The sequence below is a fragment of the Gobius niger genome (genome assembly GCF_951799975.1).
Source record: "Gobius niger genome assembly, chromosome: 16".
Classification (NCBI taxonomy): Eukaryota; Metazoa; Chordata; class Actinopteri; order Gobiiformes; family Gobiidae; genus Gobius; species Gobius niger.
In genome coordinates, this window is record NC_136867.1 from 96238 (window position 1) to 115236 (window position 18999).

At 44.4% G+C, this 18999-nt stretch overlaps 1 protein-coding gene across 1 annotated transcript; it reads left to right on the plus strand.

Annotated features, from left to right (window-relative positions):
- Nucleotides 1-2487: 2487 nt before the first annotated feature.
- On the plus strand, nucleotides 2488-8671 carry LOC306976317 (uncharacterized protein; the record flags this gene model as incomplete). Its single annotated transcript, XM_079574238.1, has 3 exons — nucleotides 2488-2881; nucleotides 8338-8423; nucleotides 8567-8671. The coding sequence occupies 3 exons, from the start codon at nucleotides 2488-2490 to the stop codon at nucleotides 8669-8671; spliced, it is 585 nt and encodes a 194-aa protein (XP_079430364.1).
- Between the last annotated feature and the right edge of the window lie 10328 nt (nucleotides 8672-18999).

Here is an 18999-nt window from a genome sequence, read left to right on the forward strand (position 1 = left end):
ATGGTCAGATCAGCTCGGAGAGAGGGGGCGGAGTTAACTGAATCGAAGCGTCTTGTCTTCCGGGTTTGCAAATACCCCCAGAAAATACTTATATTTCTCACAAAAAATAGTACTCCATAGTGGTAGAGGTACAATATATCATAAACATGCCTATACTTTACTTTGGAATGGCTAAAATAGCATGATACAGATCCTTTAAAGAATCAGTCAGCAATCCACATTAACCTTATAACCAATCCAAGATCACATTCAGGCTAACAGATAAAAAAAGAGGGAAAAAAGAAATAGGTTAATAATAAACGCCGGGCAGCTGTGGGTGCTGGGTGTGAGACAGAGCAGCCATCCACACAAAGTTTGCTCAGCAGCGGTCTTTTCTTACAAAAGAAAATATGTACAAAACACCACGGGTGTCTCTGTGGCTTGCAGTCCAGGATCTAGTGTCTCTGGTCCGAGCTGAGCCTCTGCGCTCGGCCTGTGGTGTGAAAGAACTTGTGCGGAAGCGCAACCTTGAATCAAGTCTGCCCATAAACATTAACGCTGTAGCCTTGTTTCATCTTTAAATCATCAATGTGGATGATATGCGGTGTGGCAATGCAATTCATTAAAAACAGTTTTCCAGCGCGGTTTAGTGTTTAGTTAAAATTGGTGTATCATGTACACCACCTCCTGACTTGGTGTAGGATCTGAGCGCACTGTGCGCCAGGTGTAAATGTCAAAATGAGAGAAATGATCCGAGTGAAACGACTGCTGTGGAACCATGTGATTGATAAATGCCTAAACAGATGGTAATTTTTCACCCCACATATGCTCTGATTTCACCGTACGCAAGTTTGATAAATGAGGGCCACTGTGATCTCATCTTCACACAGACTCAGTGCGGCTGGTCGGAGGGCGGAGATGTTCAGGATCTCTGCAGATCCAGGACCAGTCTTTTGCCCAGTCCTGGGCCGGGGTCTGTGAGGGGGCCTTGGACCTTTGCGGGGCAGAGGTGCTGTGCAGGGAGCTGGACTGTGGGCCTCCTCTCCTCCATGGGGCGCTCTCTCCTCAAAGGCAGACATTCCACTGTGAGGGCAACGAATCTAAGCTGATGGACTGTCCCCGGACCACGACCGGCCCAGAGACCTGCCCCACTCTCAACCTCACCTGCACAGGTAAAGGGGCGGGGCCTGTAAGGGGCGGGGGCTCTAAAGGGGCGAGGCTTACCTTTTTTTGTGTAGAGCTGAGGCTGGTGGGAGGGGCCAGTCGCTGTGAGGGGACGGTGGAGGTGTTGCACGGAGGAGAGTGGGGACGAGTGGAGCCCTATGATCCCTGGGACCTGGAGGCGGCGGCCGGCGTGTGTCGGGACATGGACTGTGGGTCTGCTGTTTCTACAGAAGAGAGACGAGAGTCTGACCTCAGTACAGGGTGGTTCGTCCGCACTAAGTGTGTGAAGAGCTCTGCTGTGGGAGACTGTGTCGACTATGATCGCTTATCTTTTTCCACCCACCGCCTCCTCGTGGTTTGTTCAGGTTAGTTTAAATCCTGAAGCTCTTCTCCCCCTAGGGGAGGACGCAGAAAATCCTCCCATTGGCCGAGGCGGGGAGTACTCAGTTACTTTTAATGAAGTACTTTTGTTTAACTTTTTACACTAACTGCATGTAGAGTATCACACAGTACTTTTACTCCTACAGTAGTTTATTTGGAAGTAACAGTACAAAACGTAATCTTAAATTTACAACATTACTTTCTTCGGTTGTTTCTGGATTATTCTTTGGAAAGAATGTTTTGTTCTATAAACATGAAATGGGCTTTACTAAAATAGTTGCGCAAGTATTTCACAAAGTACTTTTACTGCAGTGACTGTTTGGGTCAGTACTTTTAAATGTACTTTGAATGAAGTCATTTTAAAGCAGCCTGACTGTTATTTCAGTGAATACTGTGGCCCCGGCACAGCAGTCGTTTCACTCGGATCATTTCTCTCATTTTGACGGACATTCATTAATCTCTCATTTTACAAATCTACTTTTAAATGAGATTTAAACTTATTATTAATAAATAATGTGAAATAGTAAGATAAATTAAGCTATGAGATCATCAATCAGAATCATGAACAGAAAAGTGTTCCAAGTCGTTTGTAAAAGTCTCAGAGGGCGACTTATTCAGAGCATCATCTTCTCATTAGAAAAGCAAATTAGAGCTTATTATTTACGTTTCTTCAATATCAACCGCGTGATTAAGAAACACAGATTGTGTGTTTCTAAATAATAATAATAATAATAAATATATTCAGCCGTTCACATGTGCGTCTTTGAAGCACACGCTCAGTCTGTGCCCTTCCTTCACCACACCTCGTTCTCTCCTCTCTGTCCTTCACTGATTGATCCAAGTCCATTGACTGTCAGCTCTGATGTGAGCGTGATCATGTTGGCTACAGCTGTTTAGTCGCTCAGAGGCCACGCTAAAGACAGAGCTGTGTCAAAGCTTAAAATATTCCTTTAATGACGGAGAATGTTTGGTCAATGTAACCTCTGTTCCTCAGATCTGCTGAAGGTCCCGGAGGTGTCTGTGTCTGAGGGGGTGTGGGCTCCGCGGGCAGAGGGCGAGCTCTGGGGGCCGCGGGCACAGGAGGGTGAGTGGGCGTCGCCGGGAGAGGGCGGGGCCTGGGTGCAGATGGGGGCACATTTCCGGGTAAAATGCTCCGTGGAGCCGCAGTACCCGGGAGGCTCCTTCCAGCTGCTCTCTCCCACTCTCAACCTCACCCTGCCGGCCGTCAATCACTCCGCCCACTTCCTGTTTACTGACGTGGGCCCCGCCCACAAAGGGAGCTACACCTGTGTTTACCTCCTGCAGGTGTTCAACCACAGCTTCACCTCCAGCAGCTCCCTCTACATCCATCCAGGAGGTAAGGCTATGGGTATGGGCGCCGTACGGGACACATAATGAATCATACTGGAGATCTGGGATTATTTCTCGTTCTGTGGATCACATATTTCACGGACTGATCAGTTCACTGCCAGCAGTCGTCCATCCATCCATTTTCTTCCGCTTTATCCGGGGCCGGGTCGCGGGGGCAGCAGTCTCAGCAGAGATGCCCAGACTTCCCAATCCACACACACCTCCTCCAGCTGTTCTGACCCCGAGGCGACACCAGGCCAGCTCGGAGACATAGTCCCACCACCGTGTCCTGGGTCCACGAGGCCTTGTCCCACTAGGACATGCCTGGAACACCTCCCACGGGAGGCGACCAGGAGGTATCCGGAACAGATGCCCTAGCCACCTCAGCTGCTCCTTTCGACGTGAAGGAGCAGCGACTCTACTCCGAGCTCCTCCCGGGTAACTGAGCTCCTCACCCGATCTCGGAGGGTGCGCCCAGCCACCCTGCGAAGGAAACTCATTTCGGCCGCTTGTATTCGCGATCTTGTCCTTTCGGTCATGACCCAAATCTCATGACCATAGGTGAGGGCGGGAACGTAGATCGATCGGTAAATCGAGAGCTTTGCCCCGACTCAGCTCCCTCTTCACCACGACAGACCGATACAGCGACCGCATCACTGCTGACGCCGCACCGATCCGTCTGTCCATCTCACGCTCCATCCGTCCCTCACTCGTGAACAAGACCCCGAGATATTTGAACTCCTCCACTTGAGGCAAGGACTCCCCACCGACCTGAAGAGGGGAAAGAGAACCATGGCCTCAGATTTGGAGGTGCTGATCCTCCTCCCGGCCGCTCCACACTCGGCTACAAACCGCCCCAGAGCAGCTGAAGGTCCTGGTTTGTTGAAGCCAACAGAACAACATCATCTGCAAACAGCAGAGATGAGATCCTGAGGCTCCCAAAGCGGACACCTTCCGGCCCCTGGCTGCGTCTAGAAATTCTGTCCATAAAAGTAATGAACAGAACCGGTGACAAAGGGCAGCCCTGGCGGAGACCAACACGCACCGGGACCAGGTCTGACTTACTGCCGGCAATGCGAACCAAGCTACTGCTGCTCATACAGGGAACGGACAGCCCTTAACAGAGGGCCCCGGACCCCATCCTCCCCTGCCAGCGGATCCAGCTCACCACCAGGTGGTGATCGGTTGACAGCTCAGCCCCTCTCTTTACCCGAGTGTCCGAGACACGCGGCCGGAGGTCAGATGACACAACTACAAAGTCGATCATCGACCTCCTGCCTAGGGTGTCCTGGTGCCACGTGCACTTATGGACACCCTTGTGCTCGAACATGGTGTTCGTTATGGACAAACCGTGACTAGCACAGAAGTCCAATAACAGAACACCACTCGGGTTCAGATCAGGGAGGCCGTTCCTCCCAATCACCCCCTCCCAGGTCTCACTGTCGTTACCCACGTGGGCGTTGAAGTCCCCCAGCAGAACAATGGAGTCCCCAGTCGGAGCACTATCTAGTACCCCTCCCAGAGACTCCAAGAAGGCCGGGTACTCTGCACCGATGTTGGGCCCGTAGGCTAAGACAACGGTGAGAGACCTGTCCCCGACCCGAAGGCGTAGGGACGCGACCCTCTCGTCCACCGGGGTGAACTCCAACACGTGACAGCTGAGCTGGGGGGATATGAGCAAACCCACCCCAGCCCGCCGCCTCTCCCCGCGGGCAACTCCAGAAAAATGGAGAGTCTAGCCTCTCTCCAGGAGTTGGGATCCGGAACCCAAGCTGTGCGTGGAGGTGAGCCCGACTATATCTAGCCCGTATCTCTCAACCTCCCGCACAAGCTCAGGCTCCTCCCCCCAGCACAACCTCCCGCACAAGCTCAGGCTCCTCCCCCCCAGCGAAGTGACGTTCCATGTCCCAAACGCCAGAAGCTGTGCATGCGGACCAGGTCGTCGAGGCACCTGCCTCTGACTGCCACCCAGTCCTCTCCGCACCCGACCCCTACGGATCCCTCTGCGGGTGGTGAGTCCGCAGGAGGGCGAGCCCACGTCGTCCCTTCGGGCTGGGCCCGGCCGGGCCCCGTGGGCAAAGACCCGGCCACCAGACGCTCGCGTTCGGGCCCCAACCCCAGATCTGGCTCCAGGGTGGGGCCCCGGCTGCGCCATGCCGGGCGACGCCACGGTCCTTGTTCTAGTGCCAGCAGTCGATCAAGAGCTATTTTATTTTTTATGGGGAAAGTTAAAATTGTGTTTTATTGATTGCTACCATCTGTGAGGAATCATTATTGGGGAAAAAGCTCCCACTGGGAAAATCATTATTGACTTCATAAATATATTTCAAATATAAAGAGAAGTGTGTGCCTGGACAGTCAAGTGTATCAATACATGTATGTAGCACCGCTAGATATTCTGGGCCATATGGCATAAAAAAAATTCTGGGCCCCCCACTTTAAAAAAAAAAAAAACATTAAAGCCACACCGCGTATAATTTTACCCAATAAATAAAATTGAAATACAAGCATTTATTTAATGACGGATATTTTCATCGGTGAAAAATACGTCAAAAATGTACAAACAAACATTTATGAGGCTCAGCCCTCTTAAGATATGACTGTAAACTTTACCGGGAATGGGTACGTCTCCAGCTCGTTTCCCTGGAGGCTGACGCCGCCGCAGCCTGTGAGCGCATCCACAGTACCGTGACCCAGACCCAGATGCGTCATCCCCGTGCCCTGCTGCTCATCACTGGTGACTTTAATCACGCCTCTCTTTCCGCCACTATCCCCACACTCACGCAGTATGTTAAGTGCCACACAAGGAACCATAAGACCCTGGACCTTCTGTATGCTAACGTGAAGGGCGCTTACACCTCTGCCCCCCTCCCCCCGCTCGGACGCTCAGACCACAATCTCGTCCTACTGCGGCCGGATTACACCCCCAGGGTGCGAAGGGAGCCAGCACAGAAGAGGTCTGTGAAAGTGTGGAGTGAAGAGGCTGAAGAGAGACTTAGGGACTGTTTCCAGACCACAGACTGGAAAATGATCTGCAGCTTTCATGGAGATGACATCGACGGCCTGACCCACTGCATCACAGACTACATCAACTTCTGTGTGGAAAACACTGTACCAACCTGGAAGGTACGGTGTTTCTCCAACAACCACCCCTGGGTGACCCCTGAACTTAAAGCCCTCCTGAACCCAAAGAAAAGGGCTTTCAACTCAGGGGACAGAGAGGAGCAGAGGAGAGTCCAGCATGAACTCCAGTGGAGGATCAGGAAGGCCAAGAAGGACTATGGCGAGAAGCTGGAGCAGAAGCTGGAGCAGAAGCTGGAGCAGAAGCTGGAGCAGAAGCTGGCGCAGAAGCTGGCGCAGAAGCTGGCGCAGGGCAACGCACGGGACGTGTGGAGGCGACTGAAGAACATCTCCGGTTTTGGACATAGTGCCAGAGGGACAGCTGATGGAGATCAGCGCGGGGCGGATGAATTCAACCAACATTTCAACCGGTTTGATTCTCCCCCCACTCCCTCCTCTTCACACGTCTTCAGCCCAGTGGACACTGCCCCCCTCCCCCGACCACCTTCACCTGCCTCCAGCCCCCCTGTACCCACGTCTCCAGCCCCCACCATACGGACTTCCTCTAGCACCTGCCCCACACCCGGCAGTCCAAGACTGTGAAGTAACATGTGCAATAACCTCTTTGCAAACCACGTGCAATAATCTATGTATAAGCTGCACTTTATTCCCTGTACCAGCTTCACTTATTGACATCCTGCACCTATTTTTATTTATTATTATTCCCCTATTGTTATATTTCTGCCCCCTAAGATTTTTGCTTTACTTATTGTACATAAGATACCTCGTTTTTATACTATTTAACTGGATGCACTTTTCCTGTCTGTTTTTGCACACTCTGAGTGATCTTTAATGCCGATTGTAACAAGTGAATTTCTCCATTGTGAGATCAATAAAGGATTATCTTATCTTATCTCATCCTAAAGACAGTAGAATTTGAGATTTAAACAGGTTAGTTTATCATCCAAATACATCATTTTATTACCCACTGCAGTAATAGCATTTTCTGTGTTGAGCTGGTCATTAGGAGCATGTTTTGTTTGGCCGGCAACAGTATAATTCAAAATGTTACGCAGTGTACCTTTAAAAATCACCTAATACTTTAAACAGCTAATTTAAATGTACATTTACTTACAATAACTTACAGTAAGAGGGGGGCTCCACCAGAATTTCTTTAACTGAACAGACTTCATATCCTGCAACTTGGTGCCTTTTGGAGGTGCCCCAGCTGGTTAGTATGGTTCAAGTTGTGTATTTAAAATTTCAGAAAATGCTGTTGTATGGCTACATTTTATTAATGCAATAAAGGCCTATTGAATAGAACAAGTCAAATAGTTCAGCACACAATGAAAAAATAATGGCGCACATAAAGATTACAATCAACTTATCTTCTAAATTCAAAATAAACATTTTTATTTTAACAAATCTCTGCTGCTTATCAATCGGAGAGAGTGGGGGCCCAGACCCCCCAGGCCTCTGCTGCCTGTGTGCCGCCCCAGCTCTTAACTTCATTTCTGACTGTGAGGTGCAGCCTCACACTGGACTCTGGCTTCAAACAACACAACAGCTGTCAAAGCTTTAGTCCTGACACTTGGTCTGTTTCTGTAACGTTTGTAACAGTGTGAAGTGAACAGTGCGTCGTGATGCGAGTCGCCGTAGTCATTTGCACTATTGAATGACACTTATTATGGACTTCTCCGCTGTTGGCATTCGGGGATATATTGGCCCATAATGAACACGGCCGCTCAGCGAGCTCTGAGTTCTAAACCCAGAGTTTCACCTGTTATAAGTTTTACAGGTTGAGCCCCAAATATCCACCCAGTAAGTTCTATCACTTAATAGACCTACACTGCACATCTGTGAATACAATCTGGCTGTTGTTCTCTCATAGTTTATCATATTTCTTTACTATTTATTTGAATATAATTTATGAACACACTTCTGTCAGTCTTCCCCAGGGGAAACTGTGGCCACAAATATGTTTTATCAGCATGGACTGCATGAATGAACTCCCCTCCCTTTCATGTGTGAAACGCTTTGTGTGTGACTTGTGTCATATGAAAAGTGCTATACAGATAAGATTCCCTTCCCTTATAGCCTTATAGTTTTTTATTATTATTATTATTGACCTTTATTTAACCATGATAGTCCCTCTGAGATTAAGAATAAGACTTTTTCAGGGGAGTCCTGGCCCCAGAGGGGAATCTATTGTACATGTTTTTAGTTAAAGTTCTCACAGCTTATTTTTATCTAAATTCTATGTTATATGTTTTATGTTGCACGATTGTACGGAGAAAAAATCCTAATTCGGGAACCTGTTCCAAAAAATGGCAATAAAAAGTGTTCTCCTCCTGAAAGATGGCATTATCACGGTGTTTAAAGTGAGTGTCCGATGTGTTCCAGTGTCTGACTTCCAGACCTTGGTCCGAGTTCTGGTCCTCCTGCTGCTGATGCCGCTGAACTTCATCCCGTACTTCTTCTACCGCCAGGTACGAGCTCACGTCCTCACTCCTGACCCTGCGTCCTTGTTTCCTCGTTACTGTGGTTACATACTGGGCCGTGCACCGCAAGTTGTGAAACTGTGAGCGTGATTAAAACTGAACCCTAATTCTTCTGTGCGGTGTGGTTTCAGGCCACCAGGGGGCGCGTGAGGGCCCAGAGAGCCAGGAGACGCAGAGCCCGCCCTGAAGAAGGAGAAGAAGAAGAACGCACCGACGTCGTCTTCGACCAGATGTGATGGACAAAGTCCTCCTGCTCACATTAGATCTGTATAGGTTCTGGAGTTGTCGTCTGTACTCTGCAGTGGAAGTGTTGGACGTCCTCTTTATTCTAAAGGCACCTAAAGGAAACAAACTGCAGAGTACAGATGAAGACTCAACATCCCTCGTCTAGAGGAAACTCCTGTACAACTGAAAGCTCACACAGACTTGGTAATGATGTGAATATTTTTGTGTCCGAGTGTTGTATTTCTTTGAAAAATAACATGATCTTATTATTACATGTATCACTTTATTCTGTAACACCTACTTAGTTTAAACACATTTTCATGACAATTTCAATAATAAATATTTTTTAATGTTTTTACACCTCAAACCCCTAAAATGGCACAACCGTCCGAGCAAATAATGACTAATAAAGCTTCTGAAAATTGTATTTTAGGAGTAACAAATTAAATATAAAACATCATGGCATAATTGTGTGTTAAATATCTTTCAAATAAGCCTCATTTGTGAATATTAATAGTTTTAAAGTTTTTGAGAAAATTGAAAGTTGTGTCCAACAATTTGTAATCTTAAAATATAAGGGCCGCAAGAACAGGACTTTTATTTTGAAATAAAGAAACAGCAAACAGGAAATGACATCAGCCAGAACAACAAGTCTTTATGTCTGAGTGAAAAGGTTTGAAAATGTTTTTCAAGAATTGAGAAAAAATTGCTTTTTTCCGACTCAAAGGCAAACTGTCACACTTTTGGTGTCGTGTGGTACAACCAATGTAAATATATTATAATGTAAGAGTCCACATGAAAGCCAATTAAATTTGAAATTAGTTGCTAATGTCAAGTGGTGCAACTGCAAAAAAATAAAAAATTACCATCTAAAAATTATAGGGATGCACTGATCCAATACTGGTATCAGTCAATGCTAGAAAAAAAAAATCAGATATCGGTTTAAAATATCCGATACTGAAGCGATACCTGTTTTGGGCTGACACTGAACACTCCGTCCTCTGGTTTTATTGCTGATTCAGCATCAGTTACAAAATACAGATGAAATGTTCAGAGGAGAAAGGCTCTAAGATACACTGGAAACTTTTTAAATTTTAGAAAAATCTCAGTTGCGTCACCTGACACTTTTCATACAGACAAACTACAAATACATCCCAAAAAATACATTTAAATACTTCTAAATGTTATTTAACAAACATAACTTGTTTAAATACATAATTATCGACTCAAACATATGCAGGACATCAGTTTTGAAAAACCTTTGACAATATGTTTTTAGACCCTTATGCGTCATTGACCCTAAGATAGTTGTATTATTGTGTTTTACTGGTGTTGTTCTGAGACGATTAAAGGCTGATTATAGAAACAAATAAAGTGTAACTGAAGATGAGACGATGGAGAGACAGATGGATAAATATTGTAAATAACTTTACATGTTTTATTGAGTTGATGATGTCTTTTGTTTTCAGCGATTGTTGCTTTAGTTCATAGACAGATCCCAGTCGTCTCTATGTTAAAGGAATAGGCCACCATTTTTCCATACTGAGATATGTTCTTGCCTTAGCTTTGACGAGTTCTTTAGGACCTGTCTGATCTTCAGTCACGTAAACACAGCGCAGACGGCGTTAGCATTTAGCCTCTCCCTCTCTCCTCTATAGCTCCAAAACAGGTCAAGATAGAAGCTACCAAGCTCTTCCACGTTTTCCCTATTTAAATATGGTTACGTGAAGTGTTCCACTACAAAGTATAATTACACACAATTAAACAACGTGGATTTTCTAAGCGGATAAAAGGGGGAACTATATTATAAGGCGTAATAATACCAGGAGTAGTTCGAAATCCGCGCAGTAATCTTCACTTTACTGCGCGGATGCCAAACTACTCCTGGTATTTTTGGAGCTATAGAGGAGAGAGGGAGAGGCTAAATGCTAACACCGTCTGCGCTGTGTTTACGTAACTAAAGGCACGGGGGAAGATCAGACAGGTCCTAAAGAACTCGTCACAGCTCAGGTAAGAACATATCTCAGTATGGAAAAACGGTGGCCTATTCCTTTATCCTGATTCAGTTTTATCTTTTTCTGAGTTTGACTTTTGTGTGTTACTGATGACGATGCTGATGGTGAAGATGGTGAGGTGTTTCTGCTGTAAAAACACTTTGGTGAATCTTTAGTGGCAGACTGAAACGTGCTTCAGGGGAAACTGGGGCTGGGGGTCGCACAGACATAACAAACAGAAACACTTTGCTCAAAGTCTCTTCCTCTCAGGAAACAGGAAACGAAGCCAAATCTCTTCCTACAACAGAGATGCCCCTCCCCCCTTTATCATATTGACACGCCTCTAAACATCCATATATGGGCATGACAAGAGTCTGCAGAATTTATAAAGTACAAGTTCAAAGGTCATTTTGATTTGTAATTGAGTTTTAAATTTTAATTTTAAAATAGAAATACTGTGAATAACTTTCATTTAACATGAAAATTAATCAAAGTTCTAAAATGATCATGTATTGAAATTATATTTTATGTTTCATTGGCATTGTCTTATTACGTTAATCATATACATGAACTTGTTTCAAATAATTGAATTTGTGCATAAATCTTTGTTCTTCCAGAAAACTTTGACCTAAGATCAAACGTGAGATCTACGTAAAGCCTCAATAAAACCCGAGTGCGTTTGATGAATGAGGCCGATGTGTTCAAAGCCTGATGCTCCTCAACCTGATCTGATCTAAAATGGAAAAAAAAACAATGAATCTTCCCAAAGTATGTTAATAATATAATATCAAGTCACAGCGCCCCCTAGTGTGAAAAAAACAACCCCGTCTTAAATCCAACACAGCAGAAGTGAAAGCACAGACTTTGTAAATAATGTTTGTTTTTTTATTTTGACTTCCATCTGTTCAAAGACTGTCCTGATGTTCATCCTCACTGTTACACGTGAGTTTTATTTTGTATCTTTGATGTTTTTCCTGTAAACACTCTGACAGATGAAGAAAGATCGATTGATGGTTTTGCTGATTCTGCTCCTTTTATGATATTACTTTAATGTGTTGATTCATGTATTAGACAAAAAAAAACAATAAAACTGAACAAAACCTCTTCATTCCAGAGTGACGTGTCATCTCTGTTCCTCTTTCACATTTCTCAGATCAGGACTGATGTTTTCAAAACCTTTTATTCTTCATTTGTACAATATCAAAACATTGTTCAAACACACAGATGCATGGGTTCAAATGTTTTTTCACAAACATATATTTATTTGATATGAACTAAACTCTGTTTATTAACCTCTTAACCCCCATCTGAACCAGGCAGATTTTCTCCAGTTTGGCTTTACACAAATCTAAAACCTTCTTGAACAAAAAAAAGAGTCAAAACAGCAGCGAAATGTGACCAAAACATGATGAAAACGTGGAAAAAAGCATCAAAAAGCAAGGAAAAATGCGATGAGGAAGAGACGAAAACACGTCAAAAACGTCACGAACGTTTTGTAGGTCTTAGCTTTCAAATGAGGTGAGACACTGGCCCATAGGCTGCAAGCAAGTCGAGAAGCCTCACCCATTCATACGTCTTGCCCAAGGACACAACGACAGTATGCGCTTTCAGGAGGTGGGATTGTAGTTGTTGAAACTGCGACTTTAATTCTGTTGAGATATTTGTTTCAACTGTTTGTTGAATTGAGGATTTTTGGTTCTCTTCGCAGAAGCTTCTTAGCTCTTGTGGTCAGAAAATGTAACAAGTAAAGCCAAACTGGACATGGCTCCAATAAAACTCAGGCCCTAAAACAGAAGCAAAACATCCTCAAACCAACTCATTTAGAGCTTCACTAAATGAATACTTCCTGGGCGACTGAGAGCCCCTGCAAACATAATGCTATAACACTTGCTAAAGCATTGTTACAGTTTTGTATTGTGTAATCATAAATAAATTTTAAAAAGTTGATTTAAGCTCTTCTGTGTGTTCTTGCTCTCCTAAAACAGGTTCTGGATCTTTTAAGTTATTAAAGCTTCATTTTAAGCGGCACATTCAGAATGAACTCATGATGAACTCATGATGAACTCACCATGACCTCACCATGACCTCACCATGACCTCACCATGACCTCACCATGACCTCACCATGAGATCATTTAAGTTGTACGTTTATACAAAGTTTGGTCCTAGGTGTGGTTGGTTTCCTCACAAACAAAAAATCATCATGATCATGATGAATTAATCATTATCATTAATGAGTTCATTGCCTGAATTAATGGTGTAAAATTCATGAGTCATGAATCATCATGACCTCTAATAAATTCATAATGAACAAAGTCATGAATTATGATGAATTCACGCATGAATTCATGTACCCTTATTATAAAGCGTTACCAATCAATTTAAAATTGACCTAACCAAAGCAGGAATTGTGTGTATGAAGAGGGAAATGTGGATAAAGCCTATGGTGTTTTTTTTTCACTGTATAATATGCATTGTCCCATGCAACAATTCTATAAACAGAAGAAATTCACGAAATGTCCCTGGTTAACGAAAGGTTCACTAAATGCATGCATATAGCAAATAAATTCAATGTATTTTTTGTGAACATTGGACCAAAATTGGCAGAGAAAATTCCAAAGCATAATAATGATGAAGTGGATGAATCACTTATAGAAAGGAATCCAAAGACCATTTTCCTCTCGGGTGTAAGTGAGGTTGAGATCCTTCACATTGTTAATAAATGTAAAAACAAATCCTCGATTGATTGTCATGGATTAGATATGATAATAGTGAAAGAAGTAATCAACACTATTCTAAAACCCTTAACCTATATATGTAACTTGTCTCTTCAAACTGGACAGTTCCCAAAAAAAATGAAAATCGCCAAAGTAATTCCCTTATACAAAGATGGATCCAAAAACATCTTCACAAACTATCGACCAGTCTCTGCTCCCCCACTTTTCAAAAATATTAGAAAAAGTTTTCAGCAAAAGGTTGGAAAAATGTATTGATACGTGTGGGATATTGAATGAGTCAATATGGCTTTAGAGAAAAGAGATCTACGACAATGGCAATTCTGGAAGCTGTGGAAGGAATAATTACAAATCTTGATCAGAAGAAATTTACAATTGGAATATTTATTGATTTAAAGAAGGCCTTTAACACAATAAATCATTCCATTTTACTTAATAAATTAGAAAAATATGGTATACGAGGAGTGGCTTGGAACTGGATGCAGAGCTATTTGACAGAGAGACAGCAGTTTGTTAAGATGGGGGAGTGGGAGTCAGAATGTCAAAACATAGTTTGTGGTGTTCCTCAAGGATCTATATTGGGTCCTAAATTTCTCTCTCTCTCTATATATATATATATATATTTTTTTTTTTTTCCTCCAAGCTCGGGTCCTCTACCGTCGGCCTGGGAGCTTGAGGGTTCAGTATCTTTGCTGATGTATTTCCTGGGATCTGCTGGAGCCACTCCTCCAGTTTGGGGGTCACTGCCCCGAGTGCCCCAACGACCACGGGCACCACTGATGCTTCACCCTCCAGGTTTTCTCCAGCTCTTCTCTGAGCCCCTGGTATTTCTCTAGTTTCTCATGTTCCTTTGTCCTGATGTTGAAGTCACTTGGTATTGCTACGTCGACCACAACGGCTTTCCTCTGCTCTTTCTCCGAGGTACTTGTAACTGTCCTCAATGTCTGCTATTGTTCTTTCTGGGAGTGAGACCCCTTCTGTGTGGACTACCTTCCCTCCTGAGTCGGTATCCATAGCCAGTCTTGATGATTTGGCTGAGGGGGTTCAGGCCTATGCAGAACAGCAGTGGGGACAGGGCGTCTCCTTGTGGCTTGCCATTGGCTTCAAGGGTGGTTTTCCACAACCTCATCGAGTTTGCAATGAAGGCTCTTAGAGTCCTGTTGATGTTGTAGAGCTCCAGGCATTCAATGATCCAAGTATGTGGCATTGAGTCGTAGGCTTTCTTGTAATCAATCCAGGCAGTGCTCAGGTTAGTGTGTCGGGTTCTGCAGTCTCGAGCGACTGTTCTGTCGACCAGGAGCTGGTGTTTGGCACCTCTGGTATCTTTACCGATTCCCTTCTGAGCTGTGCTCATGTAATGATCCATGTGCCTGCTTATCTGAGCCGCTATGGTGCCGGACATGAGCTTCCACGTTGTGGAGAGGCAGGTTATTGGCCGATAGTTGGATGGGACTGTACCCTTTGAGGGATCCTTCAGGATCAGGATTGTGCGCCCTTCGGTTAACCATTCAGGGTGATTCCCATCCCTCAGCAGCTGGTTCATTTGTGCTGCCAAGCGCTCATGGAAAGCCGTGAGCTTCTTAAGCCAGTAGGCGTGTATCATGTCAGGGCCTGGTGCTGTCCAGTTTTTCATACCTGAAGCTCTTTCTTGGATGTCTGCCACTGTCATGGTAACTGGATTCTGTTCAGGGAGGTTGCTGTGGTCCTCTCTGTGGTCCTCTCTGTGGTCCTCTCTCAGAGCCACCAGCCACTGTGCATCACTGTTGTGTGCTGCCTCCTTCTCTTTCCAGTACTGTTCAGTTTCCAGCCTTGGTGGGTCTGCTCTGTTATTGTTTCCCTGCCACTGAGCGGACACTTTCGCTGGTTGAGTTGCGAACAGACGATTTACTCGTCTGGCTTCGTTGTCTCTCGTGTATCTCTTTAGGCGGCTGGCCAAGGCTTGGAGCCTTTGTTTGGCAGTAGCCCATTTTACATCGAGGTGCTCTGAGCACCTGACGCAGACCTTGTTAGCCGGACGACGTCTGAGCATGTCTTTCATTTCATTGTCTCTCATCATTGTATGAGGTCGGCAGTAGCGTGAAGGGTCTTGCCTTGATTGATTGATTGGACTGACTGAGCTGTTTTTAAGCTGTTTTTTTTAGCTGTTCTTAATTCTTATTCTTACTGTAGTATAACATTTCATCAAAATAAGGGTCAAAGGGAGTACCTGCAGCAGAGCATTTTATGTGCGCCTACCCCTCATTCATCATCACTAATCACCCTCGCGCTGTACATATTCAGTAGTAACTTTGAGTTTTGTTTTTTCAACAGCAAAACAATTCAGAAATATTTTTGTTTCTATACTCAAGTATACACACAGTAACATGCATGCAGTATACACACAGTGGCCCTCATTTATCAAACTTGCGTACGGTGAAATCAGAGTGTATGTGGTGTGTACAAAAAATTACCGCCTGTTTTGGCATTTATCAATCTCAGCGCACCATACACCTGGCGCACGGTGCGCTCAAATCCTACACCAAGTCAGGAGGTGGTGTACATGATACACCAATTTTAACTAAACACTAAACAGCGCTGGGAAACAGTTTTTAGCAGCATGAATTGCATTGCCACACCGCATATAATCCACATTGATGATTTAAACATGAAACAAGGCTACAGCGTTAGTGTTTATGGGCAGACTTGATTCAGTGTTGCGCTTCATCGACCTGCTCCTGCACACCACGGGACGAGCTCAAAGGCTCAGAACGGACCAGAGACACTAGAAACTGGACTGCGGGGATATTTTCTTTTTTAACAAAAAAGACCGCTGCTCCGTTGTGTGGATGGCTGCCCCGCCTCACGTGCTGCTGCTGTCGGGACACCGGGACTCACCTGGGTCTTCGCGAGGCCCTGCTCCGTGTTCTGGCTGGTTTGAGCGTCTAGTCTGTGGACCGTATTCCGTGGCGCGAGCAACCCGGGTGTCAAATAAATCCTTCGACAGCTCCACAGCTTTCTTCGGTCCGGACGGGTTCATAAGGTCCGGGAGTGACGCGCTTAGGGTCTGCTGACCGCCCGCTCTCCTCTCCTCAGGGGGATGATCGAAGCTCGTACTGTCGTCGGGCTGTCTTCGGTCCGGACGGGTTCGTTAGATTCCGGTTGGCTGTGAGCTCCGCGCACCTGTTCCCTCCCGGAGGAAGACTCTTATCAGTTATAGTATATAGTTCTGCCCCCGGCTCCAGCGCTGAGTCCGCGGAGCTGACCGCTGCTTTTTGCTGATTCAGTTCATGGTCCAGAGTCTGCTCGGACTGCAGCGTTACATCCACGCTTTCTTCTTTTTACTACACTTTTTTTTTTATATATGCTATTTAGGCCTACAGCGTATTTAATAAACTGTTTTTTTATTATTAACCTATTTCTTTTCAGTAAATGTGATCTTGGATTGGCTATAAGGTTATTGTGGGTTTCTAACAGATTCTTTATTTTTTCTCATGCGCAAAAATATCATATTTGTTGTGTTAAAAACAATTCTTTATCATTTCCTGGTTGGAGAAATGTTCCTTCTTTGCCGTGTTTCGTGCGTGTGTGCCGTAAAACCTGTGGGTGAGGCCTCTTGATTATGAATATTTTTGGGCGTTTCATTCAAGTGACGCTGGGATTTCTCCATGGCATTTACCATCAGATCCTTCTGCGTACGGAGAGATCTGAGCGTAAAGCACGGGTTCATAAATGCCACGCGCACTCTGGCGTATATCGCAAATACACCTACACGTACACTGTTTTTGTACGCAATGTTGATAAATGAGGGCCAGTAAGTGTATACTGCATGCAGTATACACACAGTAACATGCATGCAGTATACACACAGTAACATGCATGGAGTATACACACAGTAACATGCATGGAGTATACACACAGTAACATGCATGGAGTATACACACAGTAACATGCATGCAGTATACACACAGTAACATGCATGGAGTATACACACAGTAACATGCATGGAGTATACACACAGTAACATGCATGCAGTATACACACAGTAACATGCATGGAGTATACACACAGTAACATGCATGGAGTATACACACAGTAACATGCATGCACTTGCCTATGAATTACATCCAATCCTTCTTCCAACCATACAAGGCAAGTTTAGCATTCATACACAAGGCAGTTCAAAGTTCTTCACAGCTGCATCAAATTACAAGAAAACAGATTAAATTAATAAAAACATCAACATAAAAATGCATCAATTACAATAAAAGGCGAGAGTGCAGATAAAATACTTTCAGTGTCATATTCACGGGTAAAAGTGTTTTTAGCCTGGATTTGAACATTGTCAGAGTTGAGGCCTGTCTCACATCAGGTTTCAGCTTTAGCCTCAGTGTGTTTATCCCTTGTGTTCAGTTAAGAAACACTGTCCTCTTCTCATGTCAGTGCTTTTTTTGACGGCTGTAAAAATATTGTTGATGAACATTTTTTCTAACTTTTTTCACATTAATTTTATGTAAAGTTGAGTTTTCGCATTTTCTGCCCCATTGACTCTATTACACTGCGTTCCAAATTATTATGCAAATTGGATTTTTATGTCAAAAAGGTAAAAAAAATAATAATAATAATGAAACTCATGGATGGTATCGTGTCTTGGGGCTCTATGAATCACTGACATTAATCTCAGAGACCTGGGATGATCAGTTTTCAGGTTAAGCCCAGTTAAGGTAAAAACTACTGAAAAAGGGTGTTCCACTTTATTATGCAGATCATCATTTTCAAGCAATATGGGAAAGAAAAAGGATCTCTCTGCTGATGAAAAGCGTGAAATAGTTGAATGCCTTGGTCTAGGTATGAAAACCTTCGATATTTCATGAAAGATTAAGTGTAATCATCGTACTGATAAGAGATTTGTGGATGATTCAGACACACTCGGGTTTGTGCAGATAAAGGCACAATAAGGACGGTTTCTGCCAGACAAACACATCAGATTAAGAGAACAGCAGCTACAAAGCAGCATACAGGTATTTGAAGCTGCTGGTGCCTCTGGAGTCTCCCGAACATCAAGGTGTAGGACCCTCCAGAGGCTGCAGTTGTGCATAAACCTTCTATCCGGCCTCCCCTAAACTGTTCATTGAAGCTCATGAACAGAAACGGCTGCAGTGGCTCAGAAATACATGAGGACTCATTTTCAAACAGTCTTGTTCACTGATGAGGCCGTGTAACCCTGGATGGTCAAATCAATGGAGTAATAATAAATTAATAATAATAAATTGTATTTTTATTGCACTTTACATTTCAACGAAACCTCAAAGTGCTACAACAGAAGAATAAAATCAGATAAAAATAAAAAGAACATTCACAGAGTAAAACAAAGCAGCAAACAAACACATAAGTCCGAATAGGCCTTTTTAGATAAATGTGTTTTCAGGCCTTTTTTAAAGGCCTCGACACTCTGGGGAACCCTCAGGGACTCTGGCAGGGCATTCCAGAGTCTCGGGGCAACTGCCTTAAAGGCCCTGTCTCCCATTGTGGAGAGCTTGGTCACGGGCTGGTGAAGGGTGTGGGTGAAAGTGGACCGTAGGCGCCTGGTGGTGGTGTGTGGGGTAAGGAGCTCAGTGAGGTCTGAGGGCTGTTC